General features: G+C 43.3%; 1 protein-coding gene across 1 annotated transcript in view; it reads left to right on the top strand.

Annotated features, from left to right (window-relative positions):
- Nucleotides 1–25,117, top strand: part of MTREX (Mtr4 exosome RNA helicase) — a 149,493-nt gene that overhangs the window by 29,310 nt on the left and 95,066 nt on the right. Inside the window, exons 5-8 of the mRNA XM_077285025.1 lie at nucleotides 6,879–6,991; nucleotides 9,112–9,286; nucleotides 13,107–13,197; nucleotides 16,152–16,276. Coding sequence (XP_077141140.1) covers nucleotides 6,879–6,991; nucleotides 9,112–9,286; nucleotides 13,107–13,197; nucleotides 16,152–16,276 — 504 coding nt within the window. The remainder of the gene's footprint in view (nucleotides 1–6,878; nucleotides 6,992–9,111; nucleotides 9,287–13,106; nucleotides 13,198–16,151; nucleotides 16,277–25,117) is intronic.

The raw sequence follows: 25,117 nt of genomic DNA, 5'->3' as shown, positions 1-25,117 counted from the left end.
TTTTTTTAAAAAAAGCACAACTAATAGTTTCACATTTGCGTTTAAATACGCTGCGTTTTTAACGCAAACGCAGGTGGTGAAGAAACGCATGTAAACGCGTGCAAACGCTGCGTTTTTTAGACGCATGCGTTTTTGCATGCGGTAAAAAAAACGCGGCGTTTTGCTGCGTTTACATGCGTTTTTTCCTGAAACGCATGCTGAGAAGTGTGTGACAGCTGCCAATCATCAAAATTAGGGATGAGCGAAACAGATCAGGCAATTTCAAAAGTCGCCGACTTTTGGCAAAGTCGGGTTTCGTTATATATATATATATATATATATATATATATATATATATATATATATATATATATATATATATATATATATATACCATTGAGAGACACACACACACACACACACGTATATATATAATTTATATTTACTTCAGCGCGATATAGCAGAAAAGCCGATTGCCGGCTTTTCATTTCTCCTGCCTAAACCCGACATGATATGAGACATGGTTGACATACAGTAAACCATGTCATATCCCCCTTTTTTTTGCATATTCCACACTACTAATGTTAGTAGTGTGTATGTGCAAAATTTTGGCGCTGTAGCTATTAAATTTAAGGGTTAAATCGCGGAAAAAATTGGCGTGGGCTCCCGCGCAATTTTCTCCGCCAGAGTGGTAAAGCCAGTGACTGAGGGCAGATATTAATAGCCTGGAGAGGGTCCACGGTTATTGCCCCCCCCCCCCCCCCCCCCCCCTGGCTAAAAACATCTGCCCCCAGCAACCCCAGAAAAGGCACATCTGTAAGATGCGCCTATTCTGGCACTTGGCCACTCTCTTCCCGCTCCTGTGTAGTGGTGGGATATGGGGTAATGAAGGGTTAATGTCACCTTGCTATTGTAAGGTGATATTAAACCAGATTAATAATGGAGAGGCGTCAATTATGACACCTATCCATTATTAATCCAATTGTATGAAATGGTTAAAAAAACACACACACACAATATTGCAAAGTATTTTAATGAAATAAACACACAGGTTGTTGTAATATTATATTGCTCTCTCAATCCACCTGAAGACCATCGTTCTGTAACAAATTAAAAATAATAAACCAACAATATGCATACCTTCCGTAGATCTGTAACGTCCCACAATGTAAATCCATCTGAAGGGGTTAAAATATTTTACAGGCAGGAGCTCTGCTATAATGTAGCTGTGGTCCTGCCTGTAAACCCCAGGAATGAAGGTAATGTAGGTCAATGACCTATAGTTACCTTCAGTCGCGGTGATGCGCCCTCTGCTGGATGTCCTCATATGACGTCGAGCGTGGGAAGAAGTTCCCAGGCTCGAGGTCATATGAGGACATCCAGCAGATGGAAGGAATTGGTTGCTGTAGGCTTTCTATAGACGTTTGTGTGTAGGTCCCCTTTTTTGGATGCAGAAATTTTGATATTGAGAAATTCCAATGCCCAATTTAAACGTAAGTTTGATGTGGCTTCTGTCAGTGCAGCACTGACAGGTATAATGCATTGCAAGGCTTGTGTATTGCAATGCATTATACCAGCAATCAGACGAATAAAAGTTAAAGTCCCGTAGAGGGACGAAGTAAAAAAAAAAAAAAGTGTAAAAATAAAAAAAAGCATAAAATATTCAAGAAAATATTAAACCAATAAATATATATTTGTGTAAAAAAAATGCACATATTTGTTATTGCCGCATCCAGAACGACCGGACTCGTACAACTGTGACACTATTTAACCCCTTCAGTGAACTCCATAAAAAAGTGGCAAAAAAAAAAAAACTATGCTTTTTTATCATACCTCTAAAAAAAAGTTGAATTAAACTCAATTAAAAGAAAAATGGTATAGCCAAAAATGTCATCCTGTCCTGCAAAGTAAGCCGCCGTACAGTTCCGTCAGCAAAGAAACAAAAAAAGCTATAGCTCTCTGAATAAAGTGTTGCAAAACAATTTTTTTCTATCAAATTTTGTGTGTAAATTAGCCAAAGCGTAAAAAAAATCGAACTGACTCGAAGAATACAGCTGCCTGATCACTTGTATTCCTGAATTGCTGATTTTTGTTCATTTTGCCTCCCAAAATCGGAATAGAAAGCAATTAAAAAATGTTTTGTTCTCTAAAATAGTACCTATAAAAACGCCATCTCGTCCCGCTAAAAGCAAGCCCTCACATGACTATGTTGGCAGAAATTTAGGATAATTATAGCTCTCAAACTATGGCGATGCAAAAACTTTATTTTGCAAATTAAGCGTTTTTAATGTGTGACAGCAGCAAAACATAAAAACAAAGATCCAATTCTGGTATCGCTGTAATCACACCGACCCAAAGAATAAAGTCACCTAATCACTTATACTGCACGAGGAATGGCTAAAAAATAAATACAACCAATTCTTCATCTGCTGTTGATTTGTTCATTCTGACTCCCAAAGATTGCATTAAGGCTCGACTCACATTTATCCTGCGATCTACATTGAGCCCTTACATTGGGGTCTCAGTGTAAATCTCTGAAATACGGGATTCAGACGGAACCCCATTAGCAGTTTCCCTATAATGAGGCAGATAGAGGCACTGTGGATGCCCTCTGGCCTATGATCCGGCGGTGCCCGTCTTTTGAAGCATGCATAAAAGTGCCGTTGGCCACAGTTTTGTGCACTTTTGAAAAGGACACCGCTAAACAGTGGCCAGAGACAAGTCCAGGGTAACTCTGCTGCCACATTATAGTGAACTGATCCTGTAGGGGGGGGGGGGGGGAGGGGGTTTCTGAGCCCCACAGTGTGCCTAACCACATTTAGCTTCCACATGTTTGGCATTTCTGTAGCAATGAGAGCCCGCTTTGTTTACGGGGTCCTTGTCTCCAGAAGAACGTACTGGTGATTACACTGTCAGATTTGCAATTTTTACTCACAACATCAACTGCTTCTTGTTTCTAGAAAATACTTATGGGGTCAAAATTGTCACTACACCTGTATATACATTGCTAGAGGAGTTTAATTTCCAAAATGGGGGTCACTTGAGGGGGCAGATTCTGCTTTTCTTGCACTTAGGGGTTCTTGTTCTCCCAAGAGTCAAACAGCGCTCCATCCCTCCAGAGTCTCACCGTGTGGCTAAGCAATACTGTACATCCGCATATAGGGCATTTCTATGTTCAGCAGAAATTGCGGTACAAATTTTGGTGCCATTTTTACCTATTTCCCATTATTAAAAGTAAAATCTGGGGCTAAAACAACATTTTTGTGGTAAAAATATAATTATTTTTTCTTCACTGCCCAATGGTATAAAATTCTGGGACACACCGGTGGTGTCAATATCATCACTGAACCCCTAGATTAATTCATTGAGAGGTGTAGTTTGTAAAATGGGGTCACATATGGGGGTTCTGCTTTGCTGCCAACTCAGGGTTTCTCCCAGTGGATTATGTCACCTGCAAACCATAACTGTAAAATCTGCACTATAATATGGTTCTCCTTCACTTCTGAGCTTTGCACTGTGCCTCAAAAGTAGTTCCCGATTGCATTTAGGGTATTGGTTCACTCAGGAGAAATTGCACTACAAACCATGAAGTCCATTTTTTGCTATTAGCCCTTAAGAAAAATTAAAAACTTGAAACTAAAACATAACAAAATACGGTATTCATTCTTCACCTCCCATTAGTATACCTTTCTGTGAGACACAGGTGGTGTCAACATGCTCACTGCCTACCTAGATGAATTCATCGGGGGTGTAGTTTGATAAAAGCGATCACTTATGGGGATTTCTGCTGTTCTTGGGGGTTCTGCCAATGTGACATGGCACCCTCAAACCATAACGGCAATATCTGAACTCCAGTATATCATTTCTTCTCTTTTGAGCTTTTCACTGTGCCGCCTCAAAAGTAGTTTTCAGCCACATATGGGACCTCTGTGTAGTCAGGAGAAATTGCATAACAAATTATACTGTCCATTTTCTCCTGTTACTCTTGTCATAATGAAAAATTTGGGGCAAAAAGAATATTTGTGGGAATAATGAGGGGTGCAGTTTCCAAAATGGGGTCACTTGTGGGCGGTTTCCACTGTTTAGGCACATCGGGGCTCTGCTTCGTATCCACTCTTGATTCCAAACAATTTTGCGTTTCAAAAGTCAAATGATCCTTCCAGGGCCGTATTTAGAGTTTCTGCTGCCCTAGGCACTTTTAGTGCTGCCTCCCCATTGGTGAGTATGAGTAAGGGCTCATTTCCACTTGCGAGAAATGCGTCCGTATCTCGCATGTGGAAACCAAGCTGTGGCGCCGGCACTTAGGAGCGGAGCGTGCAGCTCCATGTGTTCCTATGCGGCCGCACGCTCCGCTCTGGAGTGCCGGCGCCACAGCTTGGTTTCCACATGCGAGACACGGACGTGTTTCTCGCAAGTGGAAATGAGCCCTAAGGCTGGAGTTACACTAGCGAGGAATACGGGCGAGTGCTATGTGAGAAAAAAAAAATCGCATCACACTCGGACCAGTATAAATCTATGGGGCAGCTCCCATCATCATCTTGGCCGTATTATCAGCGCGAGTGATTTCACTTGGATATCAGCCGAGACTCGCCAATGCAAGTCAATGGGTGCAAAGAAAAAAAATCCTACAGCACTCGCACCATGCGAGTGCTGTCCAATTTTTATGCACCAGCGTCCTTTGAAGAGCCGGTAATTCATGTCCGGTGTACAGTAACATCACACGGCCTCATTCATTCCCTATGGGAGTTGCGGACATGTGCGGCACTTGCAGAAACGGAAAAAAAACACTGCTAGCAGTGTTTTTTTGTCTCACCGCAAGTGCCGCACATGTTGGCAAGTAGCCATCACTACCTGTCCATAGTGAATCAACCACAGGGCATGCTGGGATTTGCAGTCCCTACAGTATCAACCACAGGGCTTGCTGGGATTTGCAGTCCCTACAGGATCAACCACAGGGCTTGCTGGGATTTGCAGTCCCTACAGTATCAACCACAGGGCTTGCTGGGATTTGCAGTCCCTACAGTATCAACCACAGGGCATGCTGGGATTTGCAGTCCCTACAGTATCAACCACAGGGCTTGCTGGGATTTGCAGTCCCTACAGTATCAACCACAGGGCATGCTGGGATTTGCAGTCTCTACAGTACCAACCACAGGGCATGCTGGGATTTGCAGTCCTACATCTCCATAATTAGAATGACAGGACATGTAACCTAAACCTGTAGTTATTCTGCAGCTACAGAATAAAAGTCAGGGCGTGAAGGTACAAGTCCCCCTTACACAAAGACTGGGAATGCTGGAATTTATGGTTCTACAGCAGCTCCAGAATAATAAAAACAAGCCTTGCTGGACGGTGTACATGGGGCAGAGTGGACACATACTGCAGAGGCACCTAATAGTGATCAGGATATGGTTACTGTCCTGCTTCAATGATGTTCCTCTCAGCACCTCCCCCTCTGTTCACATCCTCATGTCAGCAGCAGCAGAGGGAGTCACAGCGTGAGGCTCCGTGTGATGCTCCTTCCCTCCCCGCAGACCGCAGCATCAACAAGAACAGGTGAGGACAGGGCCCCTGCCAGCATAGTCTTGTGTAGTCTGTAGCTGAGCGGGCCGGCCTCTCCTGCTAGCGCTGAAGCTGCCGGATATGTTGGGACTAGCACTTCCACACCAAGCACTGCACAACTGACCTGGACACAACACACCTCACACCATCCTCCCCCGCAGCTGCTCAGGCAGGAACTGAACTTGGCGCCACAGCGAGGAGGGGGCGGGGCCTGCAGTGTGACGTGTTCCTCTTCCAGCTCCCGGCCTGCACTGCAGCATATGTGATAGCGCAGCGCAGGATCCGATAGCACCGCAGCAGCCAGAAGAGGGAGATGGGGAAGAGGGAGATAGGGAGGGCGGGTGGGTTTGGGTGGGCGCTACCCCGCACTATTATAAAAAAAAACAAAAAAAAAAAACTTTGCTCAGGCGCCGCCCCCCAGCATCCTCCCGCCCCTAGGCACGTGCCCTCAAGTGCCTAGTGGCAAATACGGCCCTGGATCCTTCCCTTCCAAGCCCTGACATTTTCCACCACATATGGGACATCAGCGTGCTCAGGAAAAATTTGAACCACTGTCCATTTCCTTCTGTTACACTTGTAAAAATGAAAAAATTGGGGCTAAATCAACATTTTTGTGGGGGGGGGGGGGGGGGAATTAAAATTTTCATTTTTTCCTTCCACATTGCTTTAATTTATATCAAGCACTTAAAGGGTTAATAAACTTCTTGATTGGGATTTTGAGGACTTTGAGGGGTGCTGTTTTTAAAATGGTGTCTCTTTTGGGTATTTTCTGTCGCATAGGCCCCTCAAAGTCACTTCAAACATGATGTGCTCCCTAAAAAAAAATGGTTTTGTGAATTTTGTTGGAAAAATGAGAAATCACTCATCAACTTTCAACCCTCCTAACTTCCTAACAAAAGAATGATTACAAATAATGCAGATGTAAAGTAGAAATTTGGGAAATGCTATTTGTTCTGATTTAAGCCCTTAAAAATGAAAAAGTTTGAAAATTGCATAATTTTCAAACTTTTTGCCAAAATTCAAATATTTTCACAAAAAACGCAAAAAATATCGGCCTTAATTTATCACTATCATGAAGTACAATGTGTCACGAAAATGCAATCTCAGAATCAGTGGGATCCGTCAGAATTGTACAATCTGGCCTGGTCCTGAAGGTGAAAACAGACTCGGGGGGTGAAAGGCCTAAAGCAGATGTTCCTATCAAAGCTGTAATGGTGACTAGTGATCCTAGTTGTCTGGGTTACTTGCACAAATTCCTTTGTTTGGATTGCACAATGCTGCATTTTATTTCCCGGTCTGTCACTCGTTCTCTTTTTTTTTTTTTCTTTTACTTTCAGGAATATCCATTCATACTTGATGCCTTTCAGAAAGAAGCCATTCTTTGCATCGATAACAATCAGTCTGTCTTGGTGTCTGCTCACACATCAGCTGGAAAAACCGTATGCGCAGAGTATGTATTTTTTTTTAACACTAAGTAATTTGTATTGTATTATCTAAAAAATTTTGTTTTTGTTTGTTATTTCATATATTATTTTTAGTGCATTAATCGGTAAACCACCCCCACTGATCATGAAGGGGCAGCAGTGCTCAGTGGACTCTCGCGCTTCCGTGGTTTGGATTTTGCTAGACTGCTCTCTTGTATTGGGTGTTGTGGAGACATGGGGGGCCGGCTAGTCGAAACCGCATGTACCACGGATCGTCCCACTGAACGCCCACTCTCCCTGTAATGTGGGTGTAACGCTACTCGGACAACACAGGGTGAGGGTAAAACAGTGTGGCAATGCTTTAATGAACCACAAAACAGGCAGATAACGCATAGAAAAGTCACAGCACAGTACCCAAGATGGTTACATTATAGTCTCACCCTTCCGCTGGCTCGCCGGGATAATAGCAGTTGTGACTTCAGATCTTCCAGCGTCGCTACCCCACCTGTGGCACGCACACAGAGAAGAGGTAACGACAAGCGTAGAAAGATGACAGTCCATTGAGGTACAAGGCCAGTTGACCCTAAAGTCACAACCTAGCTTTTCTGAACATCTCCATGGAGCCAGAAGACCGGCGGGTCCCAATCCTGGCTTTCTCCAATCCTATCCATGGTTCAGCGATGGTCAGTGGAGCAGATCTGTATTCTTCCAACCGTCGCCGAAATCCCCTAGGTTGTTTTCTGTAGAGTGATAGATCTGTGTCCCTCGTGATGGTGCCATGATGAATTGGCTGCTGTCCTGTCTCTGGTCTTTTGGATGTATGGATGTCTTGGCAGAATCTCTGGTTGTTTCTCTCTGTCTCTTTATACAGAGGCATGTAACTTATTTTTAGACTAGTCACTCATTCAGTATTTACATAAAAGGGTAAGAATTGAGATGAAATTTAAATTATTTGCACAGTCTTTCCCTCTCTGCTTTCAAAGTCAAAAGCTGGTTCCATAACACAATGCATAATTAGCATATCAGCAAACATCACTAGTGATCAAGGATATGCGCACAATACAAGTCAATATTATGGTCTTAGGGTAATGTCACACTATACGATTTACCAACGATCACGACCTGCGATACGACCTGGCCGTGATCGTTGGTAAGTGGTTGTGTGGTCGCTGGAGAGCTGTCACACAGTCAGCTCTCCAGCGACCAACGATGCCGAGGTCCCCGGGTAACCAGGGTAAACATCAGGTTACTAAGCGCAGGGCCGCGCTTAGTAACCCGATGTTTACCGTGGTTACCAGCGTAAAAGTAAAAAAAAACAAACAGTACATACTCACATTCCGGTGTCTGTCCCCCGGCGTTCTGCTTCTCTCCACTGTGTCTGTGCCAGCCGGAAAGCACAGCGGTGACGTCACCGCTGTGCTCGCTTTCCGGCTGGCCGGCGCTCACAGTGCAGAGAAGCAGAACGCCGGGGGACAGACACCGGAATGTAAGTATGTACTGTTTGGTTTTTTTCTTTTACGCTTGTAACCACGGTAAACATCGGGTTACTAAGCGCGGCCCTGCGCTTAGTAACCCGATGTTTACCCTGGTTACAAGCGAACGCATCGCTGGATCGCTGTCACACACAACGATCCAGCGATGACAGCGGGAGATCCAGCGACGAAAGAAAGTTCCAAACGATCTGCTACGACGTACGATTCTCAGCAGGGTCCCTGATCGCTGCTGCGTGTCAGACACAGCGATATCGTATGGATATCGCTGGAACGTCACGGATCGTACCGTCGTAGCGACAAAAGTGCCACTGTGTGACAGTACCCTTACTCATTAAAAGTCTGTTTTCTTGACCAACCAGAAATCAAGACATTTTAATTTGAAAGCCAACATACAGATAACATTCTATCATTCTAGGTTTGCTAAAAACAGTCCTCTAGTTAATTAAGATACAATGCTGTGTGTCTTCACTGAATGTTTTTAGAGTACAACCTCCTGTCTTTCATGATTAGTGGGGAGCTCACACCAATCATGCATTGATAGTATATACCAAGGATATATCATTAAAGTACAACCTCATACAACCCATTCTCACCGATATTATGGCATGAGTGTATGTCTTATTATAATCTCCTGTACTCATGCTTTCCTACAGATACGCCATAGCTCTGGCTCTCCGGGAAAAACAAAGGGTTATTTTCACCAGCCCAATCAAAGCTCTGAGTAATCAGAAATACAGAGAGATGTACGAAGAGTTCCAGGATGTTGGGTTAATGACTGGAGACGTCACGATCAATCCAACAGCGTCCTGCCTGGTGATGACCACTGAGGTTAGTATTTGGAGCGATGTGATACATGATGACAATCCTTTTCTTATTGTGACTGAAATTCATTTATATATTTGGGAGGATTGGTCACCAGATTTAACAACTCAAGCTGTACATGTTATTAACCCATTCTGTCTGGACGTTGCTCGGGGCTCGCATTCTGTCTGGACGTTGCTCGGGGCTCGCATTCTGTCTGGACGTTGCTCGGGGCTCGCATTCTGTCTGGACGTTGCTCGGGGCTCGCATTCTGTCTGGACGTTGCTCGGGGCTCGCATTCTGTCTGGACGTTGCTCGGGGCTCGCATTCTGTCTGGACGTTGCTCGGGGCTCGCATTCTGTCTGGACGTTGCTCGGGGCTCGCATTCTGTCTGGATTTTACTTTGGGGATTGCGTTGCGACAGATGTGTGCAGCCTCGCTCAATACATTTGTATTGACCGCTTATATAGTCTGCAAGTGGCCGCATATATGTAAATCCAATACTCACAGTGATGCTCCGGACATCGGAGAATCCTCACAGCGCGCATTCCAAGACTAGACAACCCTTTTAAAGCGTTCTTTTCAGATCTAATCATTGATGAGGTATTTGCTAGAATTCTTGATATCAGTGGGGTCCAGCACATGCATGTATCAGCTTAAACTGATCTATGTACCTGGATTTAAACGATGTATGGGCAGAGTATAGCCGCCCCATACATTACTAAGTGGCCACAGGCGAGTACTGCACTTTATCTCCCATTGAAGTGAATGTACTGCAGGACTCGGCAGTTATCACCAAGCAATTCAGCTCCTATATCACTTAATTCAGTAGTTTGGCTCGCTGATTGGTTGGTAGTCTATAAGGTCTGCAAATGGTGCCCACAAACTACCCGATGAACGCCAACCCCAAAAGCACTTATTGTAACAAATGTAATTTTTCATTTTCACATCCAAATGTTAAAGAAACACCTATGGGGGTAAAAATGTGAATTACACCCCTAGGTATATTCCATGAGGGGTGTGTAGGTGTGTTTTGGCAGTTAAGTAGCGCTCCTTCCCTCCCGCCCCCTGCTGTGTGCCCTAAGAGATTAATTTTGGGGTGTTGATCATTCATAATAAATTTTAGGAAACAAGAAAAACAGAGCAGAATACATCACTGTAACATTCTAAATATGGTCCCTTGCCTGAATAATTGGGACTTGGGTAATACCCATATGGACACTCCTAAACAATGTTCATGACAGAAAATGCCTGGAGTAAATAGTCCAAGAGAAGATATACTTAAAAAGTGTTTTAACTTTATTAAATTACAAAAAGGCACAAAGGAGACAAAATTGTATCATGACAAAAACATTTCTACAGAGAGGGATCAGTAACAAAAAAATGTGGGTCTTAGAGAAAAGATATATATAATGAGGTGGGTACAGAATTCATTACAGTATTACATATATATTACATATATAAAGTGCTAGTGCTACAGTGAATAGATATGCCATCTAACTAGCATGGCATAATCTCAATATGCAAATCCTGAATGATCAAGATGCAAAAAGTGCCATGTACCAATATAATATCACGCTGCTATCTATCTCAAAAATGTGATAATGCTCTTACCCATTGTCCCTCCTTAAGACACCACACCTGTAGCCCCAAAGTGCGTTTTTGCGATGGCACCCCGATCACATGATCGTGGGTCATCGATGCGTCGGCATGACAAGAAGAGGTCTCCTGAAGACCTCTATGGTTGTTGATGCCAGATTGCTGTGAGCGCCACCCTGTGGTCGGCGCTCATAGCAATGCTGCAATTCTACTACATAGAAGCGATCTGAGCATCGCTGCTATGTAGCAGAACCGATCAGGCTATGCCAGCTTCTAGCCTCCCATGGAGGCTATTGAAGCATGGCAAAAGTAAAGAAAAAAAAAAATGTTTTAAAAAATATGAAAGAAAAAAATAAATAAAATAAATATATATATATATATATATATATATATATATATATATATATATATATATAATGTATGTATGTTCAAATCACCCCCCCCCCTTTCGCCCCATTCAAAATAAAACAATTAAAAAAAAAAATCAAACCTACACATATTTGGTATCGTCGCATTCAGAATTGCCCGATCAGTCAATAAAAAAAAAAAGACTGATCGCTAAATGGCGTAGCGAGAGAAAAAATTAAAAATGCCAGAATTAAGTTTTTTTGGTCGCCGTGACATTGCATTAAAATGCAATAATGGGTGATCAAAAGAACGTATCTGCACAAAAGTGGTATCATTAAAAACATCAGCTCGGCACGCAAAAAATAAGCCCTCAACCAACCCCAGATCACGAAAAATAGAGATGCTACGGGTAACAGAAAATTACGCAGTTTTTTTTTTTTAAGCAAAGTTTAGAATTAAAAATAAATAAATAAATAACGTAGACATGTTTGGTGTCTATGAACTCGTAAATACCGGGAGAATCATAATTGCAGGTCAGTTTTAGCATTTAGTGAACCTAGCAAAAAGGCCGAACAAAAAACAAGTGTGGGATTGCACTTTTTTTGCAATTTCGCCGCACTTGGAATTTTTTTCCTGTTTTCTTGTACACGACATGCTAAAACCAATGATGACGTTCAAAAGTACAACTCGTCCCGCAAAAAAAAAAACCCTCATATGGCCATATTGACGGAAAAATAAAAAAGTTATGGCTCCAGGAAGAAGGGGAGTGAAAAACGAAAAAAGCTGGGGTTATTAAGGAGTTAATAACCTTTGTGAAAAAATTGTAGCTAAATCAACATTTTAAAGGAACAATTTTAATTTTCAAAACTTCTTAGAATTACCTGTGGGTTTTAAATGCCCCCTGTACCTCTAGATGAATTCTCTAAGAGGGTGTAGTTTCCAAAATGGGCTCACATTAGGGGAGGAAGGATTTTGCTGTCCTGGCATATCATGGACTCTGCAAATGAGACACGGTGTCCACAATCTATTCCAGCCAAATTTGCTCTTCAAAAATCAAATAGCGCTCCTTCTCTTCTGAGCCCTCCAGTGGTTTCTGACCACAGAACGCCACTTTTGGAAGAAATTGTGGAACAACTGTGTGGTCCATTTTCCCCTATTACCCTTGTGAAAAAAAAATAGGTTTGAAAATTGCTATTTCTTTCAAAATTTTCAGCAAAATTCAGATGTTTCACATTTATTAAAAGAATATATACATATATATCGACCTAAATTCAACACTAGCATAAAGTACAATGTGTCTCGGATAAAACATCTTGGAATTTTGGGGGTATGTAGAAACACTTTAGAATTAAAGGGGTATTCCCATGTGTAATATTCATAATATTAGCAAATGCCTCCAATTAGAAATGTAGTATAGTTCTGATTCACTATGTCACTTACCCCATGCACAGGGCATTGTAATAGCTTAGGTATCCATGGTTACGACCACTCAGAGTGACAGTTAGTGGTAGTAACCATGGATACCTAAGCTACTGCAATGCCCTGCACATGGGGTAAGCGACATAGTGAATCCGAACTATACTACATTTCTAATTGAAGGCATTTGCTAATATTATTTTTTACACTTCTTACATATTGGGATAGGATCTTGGAGATGGGAATACCCCATGAATTCCACATAAAGTGACACAGGTCAGAACAGAAAAGTGGGTCTCTATCAGGAAAGGATCCTAAAAATGCGGTAGGTGTCTTTTTTAATTGCAAAGACACAAACGAATATATTTATAAGATAATGGATTATGACTCAAAAGTCCGATGTTTCCCTAGACGTGACAATGTCACTTTATTTGTCGCGTTCTGTGTTTGGAGTATAATGAAGTGTTTTCATTTTCCTGTACAGATTTTGCGCAGCATGTTGTACCGAGGCTCGGAGGTCATGAGAGAAGTGGCCTGGGTCATTTTTGATGAGATTCACTACATGAGAGACTCAGGTATGGAGGAGTATTATATTTATTGCTTAGCAGTATACTGTGGTTTATTTGGCATGTATTCTGTACTACTCAGCCACGACCTGGGCACATTTTCGGGGCTTTTAAAAACTTAAAATTATTATTATTTTTTTTTTTTTTAGATGTTCAAATAATTTTTGCTTTTTTTTTTTCACGCTACATGGGGCTCTATATTTGACATTCCTTTATGCCTTTTTTCTGAAATTGGGTGAAAATAGGAAATGTGTCCAGCTTTTCAAATTTTCCTTTTATTTGGTAATTACCGTATTTCGCGGACTATAAGACGCACCGGACCATAAGGCGCACCCCAAATTTGGGGTGAAAATTGCAGAAAAAAAGATTTTTTTATAAGATGGGGGTCCGTCTTATTGTCCGAATTTACAGTATCTTACCTGAAGGCTGGCGGTGGCAGAGCAGGGTCACAGGAGGCATGGTGTCGGTAGAGGTGGGGTGATGCGGTACGGCGTGCACCTGAGCAGGGTCCCTTCCTGCTTAGGTGGGCGACGCCACGGCCTGGTGTCCATGGGAGGGTTGCAGCACTGGTTACCGGCAGAGGTGCTGGGATGAGGAGGTGCTGGGATGAGGAGGTGCTGGGATGAGGAGGTGCTGGGATGAGGAGGTGCTGGGATGAGGAGGTGCTGGGATGAGGAGGTGCTGGGATGAGGAGGTGCTGGGATGAGGAGGTGCTGGGATGAGGAGGTGCTGGGATGAGGAGGTGCTGGGATGAGGAGGCGCAGTGACAGGTATGGTGTGAGAGGGTGCCTTTCCCCGGTGAGGTGATGCAGCAGCCCGGTAAGGAGCAGAGCCGGGTGAATGCTGTTGTTATCGGTGGTGGTGGCGGCCATCTTCCAGGGGCCGCGCGAGCGCAGATGAAGCGCTCTGCTTCCCGGGCTAAGCTAAGCTAAGCTAAGAACTTCAGAAAAATGGCCGCCGCAATCCCCATCTGCACACGCGCGGCATCCCGCGGCCATTTTCCTGAAGCCCCGGGAAGCAGAGCGCTTCATCTGCGCACGCGCGGCCCCCGGAAGATGGCCGCCACCACCGATGACAACAGGATTCACCCGGCTCTGCTCCTTACCGGGCTGCTGTATCACCTCACCGGGGAAAGGGACCCCGCTCACTGCTCCTCCTCATCTCCGCACGTCTGCCGCCGCACCTCTGCCGCCACGGGTAAGCCTGCATTTCAACTATTAGACGCACCCCCCATTTTCCCCCCTTTTTTGGGGGGGGAAAAGTGCGTCTTGTAGTCCGAAAAATACGGTAAGCTCTTTTCTAGAAATAATTTTTATATATTACTTTTTTCACTGGAAACGAGGCTAGACATGGTGGTTCAGACTGACACTGTCTAGATTCGTTTTGCTTTTTGTCCTTTTTTTAATGTATTTTTTGTTTTATTCTTCACACTGTGCCCCCGTGTAGTCACAAGAGACATTTTGGGTGGTCTTTTAATCATATTAATATATTCTCTTTATTGCTGATTTCACCTGCAATTGGGGCTAATAAATCAGCCTCAGTTGCAGGGAAATTTCAGCCTCCCGACTGAGTCTCCTAGTACACAGCTGCTCCTGCTCCTTCCCTACACACAATGATTACTAAGTCCTGAGCAGGAGAAGGATGAAGCACTGTCTGTGCCTTTTTAATCTCTTCCTAATCTGTATACACAAGCGCTGTTCTGCATATTTATACAGAGATGGAGAAGGTAAATAAGGCAAGTAACCTCGTTTCTCTTCATCTTATCCTTGGGGGAGTCAGGCTGTGTCTGAAAGCTAACTTAACAGCTGTACGATGTCATGCAAACTGCTTACACTGCACTGAGCAATGTTTGGACCACCCGAACGTTTATAGTTTATGGGTGGTCCAGAAGTATTTATACTGGTTCAAAACTTGTAAACAAAAAAATTGATTCAAAAAAATACATTTTTTAAAGAGGTTGTCTGGTTGGAGTAAGTTATCACCTTGCCACGGGATAGGCAAAAACTTATAGATTGGTGGTGGTTCAACTACTGTTACTACCCCCGATCGCCACAAGAGGGGGCACTTTTATCCGTTAAATTGGAGCATCAGTGCAAATGCTCAAACGACTGCTGGGAAAGCTGAATACGGAGCTCCATCAGTGTCAGTCTAGCCACATTTAAAGGGATTATCCAGGACTATTTAATTTTTTTTTTTATTTTTGCTCTGGACATAAGAACTAACAGTCAGCTAGTTGCTAACTACCTGCCTGTTGTGCCCTGTGCCGATTTCTGCTGACATTGTGGTCACAGACCGCTCCTACCATTGATTCAGCGGCTGACGTTATGTCCACAAAGAAGCAGCTTCTCTTCTGCTCTGTTGAGGGACCTGACTGGCGGCGTTATGCTGATTGACAACAGGCTCCCCGCTGCCTAACTGCGGAGGACTGGCTTTCAATCAGCATGATGTCGTCAGTCACGCCTTGTCGATAGAGCAGCCTGGAAGGAGAAGAGCTGCTGTGGAAAAGCTGAATTGCCGACAGGAGCCGTCTGTGACTGCTCTGCCCAAGTGCTGGGTAGAACTGGCAGGTAGTTGCCTCTGCTAGCAAGTATCTGCCTTTTACTTTTTAGGCCCATAGTTTAAAAAAAAAATATATAATAATAGTCCTGAGCAACCCCTTTAATTCCCACATGAGTATTTTTCGGGAGTTTTTGATCTTGCAGATTTTCTTTTGCAAATTCTGCTGAAACGCCATAAAGGGGTTGCTTGGTATTCTGCGAAGTCTGCCGTCACCCTAGGTCTGTGTCTCCCTCCAGCTCCTTCTCCTCCTCCAGCCACCTTTTTCCATAGAATCTTATAAGCACCAACTGTCGTGGAGCTGTAATTTTTTTGATGGGGGAATATTTGCTCTAATCCTGAATTAAAGTGTCAAATGATAAACTAGATGACTAATATTTTTTATTTTTCCTGCTTCTCCTCACCAGAGAGAGGCGTTGTCTGGGAAGAGACCATCATCCTTCTGCCAGACAACGTTCACTATGTTTTTCTTTCTGCCACTATTCCCAATGCTCGTCAGTTCGCTGAATGGATCTGCCATCTACACAAACAGGTAAGATGGCGTCAGCGCCCGGGAGGACGGAGTGATTGCATGTAAGGTCGCGCTGCTTGTTATAAAGGGTCACTGAGATCCCAGAAGAAGAGCCTCTGTCTCACCATTAATTATCTCTGTGCTTCCCGGCTGTAAGATCGGGACCATATTCTCCTAAAACTTATTTACGAAGCAAATTCCTGTTCATACCGTGTTCCAGGATTCTCCTTTAAAACCAGTAGGTGGCGCCAGTCACTGGTTACAATTCTGTTTTTCAGTCCATGTCACTGTGAGTTTTTCTGTAGTTGTCCGCACCAGAATACACTAACAATCTGCTCTGACGTTTGTGTTTTTGCTGCTGTTTTTTTTTTTTGTTTTTTTTTTAGTTTTTCCCTTCTTTGTGTTGTTGGCGCAGATTCACATTGGTGGTTTTTAGATGTTAAGTGCAGACAGAAATGCTGGGATTCTGCACTTGAAAACGCAAGTTTGTTTTTTTTACTTTGTGTTTTATCAGGCTTCCCATAGAAGCCTGTGGTGTAAAAAAGACGCTACAAAACATACAGTAATACCAAGTTTGTGTAATTTTTTACATTTTTTTTTAATGGCTTATTAAAAAAAAAAATATTGTCGCTGTTTCCTGAAACCTAGAACGTTTTCCATATTTATTATATTATAATATTAGATTATGTTTTGCGTTCCGAGCTGTAGCTCTTATTGTTCCCATTCAAACAATGTTTTCATTACTTTTTATTGCTGTTTTTGGGGGGGTGACTGATTAAGTTCCATTTACGGGCTTTTTTTTTTTTGAGAAAAGAGAGTGGGGGGTGATTCAAATTTTAAATTGTTTTTAATCATTTTTTATTTCATGCTTTTTTATCCCCCAAATGTTACTTAATCATGAAATCCTATTGATCGCTTGTACTGTTTATTGCAGTAAAAAAAATCACCATTGCTGGTCTTCGCAGGAGTATCTGTATGGCTGTGACAGGGCCCCCAACTATTATGACAACCTGCATTGTGCGGGTGGGGGGGGGGGGTTGATGGACACCCGGGCCAGATCATTTTCTTAAATACCACCATCAGTCTCTAATAGCTGTGCTTAATACCCTAACAGTGACATTTAAAGTGAGCTACCTGGCCCGGGCGTCCATTTAAGCAGCCTTTAAATTCCCTCGTTTAAGGAGTTAAACATCAGCGATCAAAGCTCTAATCGCTCCTATTAGACCAGGAATGTCAAACTCAAATACACAGAGGACCAAAATTAAAAACTTGGACAAAGTCGTAGGTCACCCTATATATTTATTTAAAACTTGTCTACAATCGAGGAAGTTTTTACTTATCAAATATAACAATGAAACTTTTCATATGGAAACAAAACTTAAAGGGGTTCTACCAACAAAATACATTTTAATTAATAGATCTTAGAATAAAGTTAGTACAAAATTACAAATGGGGTATACTGAAATAATATATACTATGTTGTATAAGAGCAGTATTACCCATATGGCCCAATTGCCTTATTTAAATATGGAATAACAAAGAATGAAAAAAAAACCTTGAATTAATAAAAACATAATAAAGCGTGATGCCAACAAAAGTGCCCCCCAAACACCATATGATGCCCCCACAGTGAATTCTTCCCCAGTACCCACAAATGCACGGTATGATGCCCCAACTGTGATCCCCTCACAGACCTCCGTACATAATAATGGGCCACATATAGTCCACCATACAGTATGATGGTCCCCACATAGTCCTCCGTACAATATAATAGACCCCATAGTCCTCATACAGTATCATGGACTCCGCAAAGTCCCCATCATCGTGGGACAAATATAATCACCCTGAGGACCAGATTTGGCCCACAGGCCAGAGTTTGAGATGTGTGTATTAGAGGCAGGTGCCAGCAGTGTTATACAGCCAACATATAGTGCTTATGGAAAGTTTTCAGACCCCTTTAAATTTTTCACTTTGTTTCATTGCAGCCATTTGGTAAATTCCAAAAAGTTCATTTTTTTCTCATTAATGTACACTCTGCACCCCATCTTCACTGAAAAAAAAATACACAGAAATGTTGAAAATTTTTCCAAATTTAATAAAAAAAAAAAAAAAAGAAAAACTGAAATATCACATGGTCATAAGTATTCAGACCCTTTGCTCAGTAGTGAGTAGAAGCACCTTTTGAGCTAGTAGAGCCATGAGTCTTCTTGGGAATGATACAACAAGTTTTTCACACCTGGATTTGAGGATCCTCTGCCATTCTTCCTTGCAGATCCTCTCCAGTTCCGTCAGGTTAGATGGTGAACGTTGGTGGACAGCCATTTTCAGGTCTCTCCAGAGGTGCTCAATTGGGTTTAGGTCAGGGCTCTGGCTGGGCCAGTCAAGAATGGTCACAGAGTTGGTCTGAAGCCACTCCTTTGTTATTTTAGCTTTGTGCTTAGGGTCATTGTCTTCTTGGAAGGTGAATGTTCAGCCAAGTCTGAGGTCCAGAGCACTCTGGAAGAGGTTTTCATCCAAGATATCTGTATTTGGCCGCGTTCATGTTTCCTTCAATGACAACCAGTCGTCCTGTCCCTGCAGCTGAAAATCACCCCCGTAGCTTCATGCAGCCACCACCATGCTTCACTGTTGGGATTGTATTGGGCAGGGTGATGAGCAGTGCCTGGTTTTCTCCACACATACCGCTTAGAATTATCTCGAAAAAAGGTCTATCTTCATCTCGTCAGACCAGAGAATCTTATTTCTCATAGTCTAAGAGTCCTTCATGTGTTTTTTAGCAAACTCTATGCGGGCTTTCATATGTCTTGCACTGAGGAGAGGCTTCCATCAGGCCACTCTGCCATAAAGGCCTGACTAGTGGAGGGCTGCAGTGATAGATGACTTTGTGGAAATTTCTCCCATCTCCCTACTGCATCTCTGGAGCTCAGTCAGAGAGATCTTGAGGTTCTTCTTTACCTCTCTCACCAAGGCTCTTCTCCCATGATTGCTCGGTTTGGCTGGACGGCCAGGTCTAGGAAGACTTCTGGTGGTCCCAAACGTCTTCCATTTGAGGATTATGGAGGCCACTGTGCTCTTAGGAACATTGGGTACTGTAGAAATTCTGTTGTAACCTTGGCCAGATCTGTGCCTTGCCACAATTCGGTCTCTGACCTCATGATTCTCATTTGGTCTGACATACACTATGAGCTGTGAGGTCTTATATAGACAGGTGTGTGCCTTTCCAAATCAAGTCCTATCAGTTTAATTATACACAGCTGAACTCCAATGTAGGAGTAGAACCATCTCAAGGAGGATCACAAGGAAATAGACAGCATGTGACTTAAATATGTGTCTGAGCAAAAGGTCTGAATACTTATGACCATGTGATATTTGATATTTCAGTTTTTCTTTTTTAATAAATTTGCAAAAATTTCTATAATTCTGTTTTTCAGTCAAGATGAGGTGCAGAGTGTACATTAATGAGAAAAAAATGAACTTACTTATTTGAATTTACCAAATGGCTGCAATGAACCAAAGAGTGAAAAATTTAAAGGGGTCTGAATACTTTCCGTACCCACTGTATGCCTGATATGGACCTGACTCAGCTCTTGAGCCACTTACATGCATAATGACATACTTGTACAGAATGGGTTAATCTAGTAGATGGCACATAATATATCTGTATTTTGCTTCTTGACACTTTTTGCCTCCACTTTTGAGTTATATATATGTGCAGGATATTATTTGTAGTTTGTTTTTTTGTTTATTTGTAATACAAAATTAGAGAAATTATTTTTAAGCAACAAATGCATAGAATAAGTAATTTTATTTTTCAGATTAAAATGAAGAAAGATGACAATTGGTTCAGAGATGACAGGATTTAAGAAAAACTTCTTTTTTTTTAAACAAAAATGAATCATTGTTGCATACAATATAATACGACGTATGCACTACATGTATGGATTAAGGCTACGTTCACATTAGCGATAAGCTAATGTGCGTCGGGTTTGCGTCGGCGACGCAGCGGCGACACATGCGTCATGCGCCCCTATACTTAACATGGGGGACGCATGCGTTTTTTTTGTTGCGTTGTGCGACACATGCGTCTTTTTTGCCGCAAGCGTCGGACCAAGAAAACGCAACAAGTTGCATTTTTCTTGCGTCCGATTTTCGGCAAAAACCGACGCATGCGTCACAACGCAGCGTTTTTGCGTGCGTTTTGACGCGTTTTTGCGTGCGTTGTGCGTTGCGTCGCCGACGCAACGGCGCACAACGCTAGTGTGAACGTAGCTTTAATATGCGGGGTGTTAGTGGAGTGTATGGTTTGGTCAGACCCATAGACCTTGCACAGAGCTGCAATGTGCATAGTTGAATACAAATACATAGTCCACTCACAGTTTTGAAGACTTGCCATAAGTGTAAAAAACAGTATACAACTGAGATACAGTTGTGCTCAAAAGTTTACACACCCCTGCAGAATTTTTGCTTCTTGGCCTTTTTCAGAGAATATGAATGATAACACCAAAACTTTTTCTCCACTAATGGTTAGTGGTTGGGTGAAGCCATTTATTGCCAAACTACTCTGTTTTCTCTTTTTAAATTATAATGACCACCCAAAACATCCAAATGACCCTGATCAAAAGTTCACATACCCCATTTCTTAATACCGTGCATTGCCCCCTCTAACATCAATGACAGCTTGAAGTCTTTTGTGGTAGTTATGGATGAGGTTCTTTATTTTCTCAGATGCAAAAGCTGCCCACTCTTCTTGGCAAAAAGCCTCCAGTTCCTGTTAGTTCCTGGGCTGTCTAGCATGAACTGCGCGCTTGAGATATCGCCAGAGTGGCTCAATGATACTGAGGTCAGGAGACTGAGATGGCCACTCCAGGACCTTCACTTTGTTCTGCTGTAGCCAATGACAGGTTGACTTGGCCTTGTGTTTTGGATCGTTGTCATGTTGGAACGTCCATTTACGTCCCATGCTCAGCTTCCGGGCTGATGAGTGCAAATTTGCCTCCAGTATTTGCTGATAACGAGCTGCATTCATCTTTCATCATGCTGGACATGGGGAGGCTTTGTGAGGTCTCATGCTGGAAATGAGGAGGCTATGGGAGGCTCATCCTGGACATGGGGATGCTATGGGTTCTCATGCTGGACATGGGGATTCTATGGGGGCTCATGCTGGACATGGGGATGCTATGGGGGCTCATGCTGGATATGGGGATTATATGGGGGGTCTCCTTGACATAGGGAGGCTATGTGGGGTCTCCTGCTGGACATGGGCAGGCTATGTGGGGTCTCCTGCTAGATATGGGCAGGCTATGTGGGGTCTCCTGCTAGATATGGGCAGGCTATGTGGGGTCTCCTGCTAGATATGGGCAGGCTATGTGGGGTCTCCTGCTGGATATGTGGAGGCTATGTGGGAGTCTTTTATGGTATATAGAGGGCTGTGTGGCGTCTCACGATTTATAGAAGGGGCTGTGTGCATGCAGAAATGGTATATAGGGGGATGTCAGCTTACTTAATTCTGCTCAATATTAAGTGATACAATTAATATTAATATAAAATAACTATAATTAATGTTAATATTAATAATGAGCAGAATTAATTTTATCCTCTTCACAGCCTCCACAACAGTCACGGTCTCTCATGTGGCCCCTCTGGAAAATTGGTGGCTTTAAGGAGAAGTCCTTGACGACGCAGATCGCTGTGGGATATTGCGCCTGCGCAGTCAAATGGATTCTCGCACATGTGCACTTCTGCGTTTCCATTTTGCCCGCAGTTGGGCGAAGCATACTGTGCACACACAAGGAACCATTTGACTGTGCAGGCGCAATATCTCACAGGTTCCCTTTAAGCCCAGCAGACTGTAATTGTAATGTGAGCCCAATAGGTGGCGCATTACTGTATAGTGAACATTTAGGATGCTGCCCTCATGTGACCACCAATAGGGGGCGCTCATTACTAGAGGTTGCTGTCGTTACGTGAGCACGATAGAGGGCGCCCTTTAAGCTGTAACTGTAATAGTTGGCGCTCCATTGTAAGGTGTATTGTGACGTATTGCCTGACTGTGGTTCTGGGTCTAGAGGATATTGCTTCACGTCACTCCAGTATTCACTCCTCCACGTCACTCCTCATTGTGCAGCGCGGCCTCGCAGTATCTTGGGCTCCAGTAGATGGATTAATGGAATCCAATAGGTGGCGCTCATTAGCCTTTTAAGCTTCAGACGTTACGTGAACCCAGTAGGTGGCGCTATATTGAATAGTTGGGCTCTAGGCTGCTGTATTCATATGCACCCAATAGGTGGCGCTCATTGTGGAAGTTGTTTTTCTTTATTTTCTCCGTTTATTAGAAAGTAGCGAATCAGTCCTGTAATGTGCTGCTGTACGGGCCAAGGACCAGAACACGGCAGACAGCGTGCGAAGGACATCAGCTCACACACTCAAACTGCTCGGTGCTCGGGAGGGTGCGGCTTGGGCCCCTTTCACACATCAGTTTTTTGCCATCAGTCACCATCCGTTGGCTCGACGGATCTGCCACAGATTGTGAAAAACTGATGCGACGGATTCGTTTTTTCAGCGGATCTGACTAGCTGATCCAGCTAGTTGGATCCTAAATAAATCAGAGCATGCTCAGTTAAAAAAAACTGAATCCGTTGCCGAATTCCGTCATTTGACGGAGACTGCGCCATAGGCTTCTATTCTAGCAAACAACAGAGCCATCGCTGTCTAATTTTTCGACGTACACAAAAAATGTTACTTTGTCCATTTTCTCCGGCCGCCGGACAATTTTCGATGGATCTGGCGAACGGCGGATGAAACGTGTGGTCATCCATCACAATCCGTCACTAATGCAACTCTATGAGAAAAAAACGGATCCAGCAGCATCAGTCACTGGATCCGTTTTTTTTCGAAATTCTATGGATTGTGAATGATAGCAAAAAACTGATGTGTGAAAAGGGCCTTCTCCTCGCTCTGTGGCGTTTGTCTCAGGACCAGTGCACCCAGCGCTGCTCATGTACAAAGACGAATGAATGGCTGACATTATCTGCAAATTGTCTCTTCAGAGAGGAAGAGGACTAGAACTCTAGTGCCACCTATTGGAAGTAGCTAGCCTAACAGTCAATGTCGACCCTTTAACGAGCCTTGTCACATGACTTAGGATAATAGCCAAACCAGAATCTCAATTTGCAGACACTGTGTTTCGGGGTACTGCCCCTCGTCAGTGCAAAGTGGAGATCTGATTTGCCAGAGGAGCATTGCGGCTTTACGTCTCCTCACCTCGACATACTTAACATGTCACTCTCCGCAAGGAGAAACGATACTCCCTGACATTATCTGGAGTCTTAGGCTAGTTTCACACATCAGTTTTTTGTTTTCAGGCTCAATCCAGCTAAATTTAAATAAAACGAATCCGACGTAAATTGTGGAAAACTGATGCGCCGGATCCGGTCGTCTTTAATGCGCATGGATTTTTTTACTTCCTAGAGAGAGAGAGAGAGAGAGAGAGAGAGAGAATCTGCATGATTTGTATGGAAAATGCTATGAAAACCGGATCCGGGCGCCGGATTCAGTGTTTCACATCTCCGTTTCATGTGTTTTGGGCCGATTCCGTCAGTGTGCGTTTTTTTTCCCGCCGGAAACGACTAATTGGACGGATCCGGTAAAAAATGGATGAAACGTCTGGCCATCAGGCACAATCCGGCGCTAATACAACTCTATGGGGAAAAAAAACACGTTTTTTCCAAAAATTGCCGGATTGTGCCTGAAACAAAAGGCCTGATGTGTGAAAGTAGCCTATTCTACATTGTGAGTCACTCAAAACCGATAGGTGGCGCTTGTTATAATGAGTGATTAGGCTGAATAGTCATGTGGTGCCAATAGAGGGCGCTCCTTCATGAGCTGTAGGCTGTTGTATGTGATTCCAACGGGGCATATCACCGTGAATTGAAGGATTTTGTAGTTCTACGAATCCAATAGAGGGCGCTCATATCACCGTAAATTATTAGGCTGTTGTAGTTCTATGAATCCAATAGAGGGCGCTCATATCACCGTGAATTATTAGGCTGTTGTAGTTCTATGAATCCAATAGAGGGCGCTCATATCACCGTGAATTATTAGGCTGCTGTAATTCTAAGAATCCAATAGAGGGCGCTCATATCACCGTAAATTATTAGGCTGCTGTAATTCTAAGAATCCAATAGAGGGCGCTCATATCACTGTAAATTATTAGGCTGTTGTAGTTCTATGAATCAAATAGAGGGCGCTCATATCACCGTGAATTATTAGGCTGCTGTAATTCTAAGAATCCAATAGAGGGCGCTCATATCACCGTGAATTATTAGGCTGTTGTAGTTCTATGAATCCAATAGAGGGCGCTCATATCACCGTGAATTATTAGGCTGCTGTAATTCTAAGAATCCAATAGAGGGCGCTCATATCACCGTAAATTATAAGGCTACGTTCACATTTGCGGTGTGCGCCGCAGCGTCGCCGCCGCAACGCACAACGCAGACAAAAACGCAACACAACGCATGCACAACGCTGCGTTTTGCGCCGCATGCGTTCAACGCATGCGGCGCAAAACGCAGCGTTTTTTGTAAACGCAGTTGCGTTTCCAACAAAAAACGCAGCGTTTTGCGCCGCATGCGTTTTTTGTGCAGTGAGTCATTCTTCATCCCACCCACCAAAAAAAGTGTCTACACAATAGATAAGGGCCACCAATGGCTAGAAGAGGGTTGGTGTTTATGTAATTGTGTATATATACCATGGCAGACATGAATTCCTCCCATTTGCTGGTATTCATGATGGAGCGTCCCTTGGACAGTGTTATCATGGATATGGAGATGGATTTAGCCTTGGCTCATGCCTATGCTGTCGCCT

The sequence above is a fragment of the Ranitomeya variabilis genome, chromosome 1, assembly GCF_051348905.1.
Source record: "Ranitomeya variabilis isolate aRanVar5 chromosome 1, aRanVar5.hap1, whole genome shotgun sequence".
Classification (NCBI taxonomy): Eukaryota; Metazoa; Chordata; class Amphibia; order Anura; family Dendrobatidae; genus Ranitomeya; species Ranitomeya variabilis.
The sequence above is the reverse complement of the archived record's forward strand: the minus strand, read 5'-3'. Positions and strand labels throughout refer to the sequence as shown.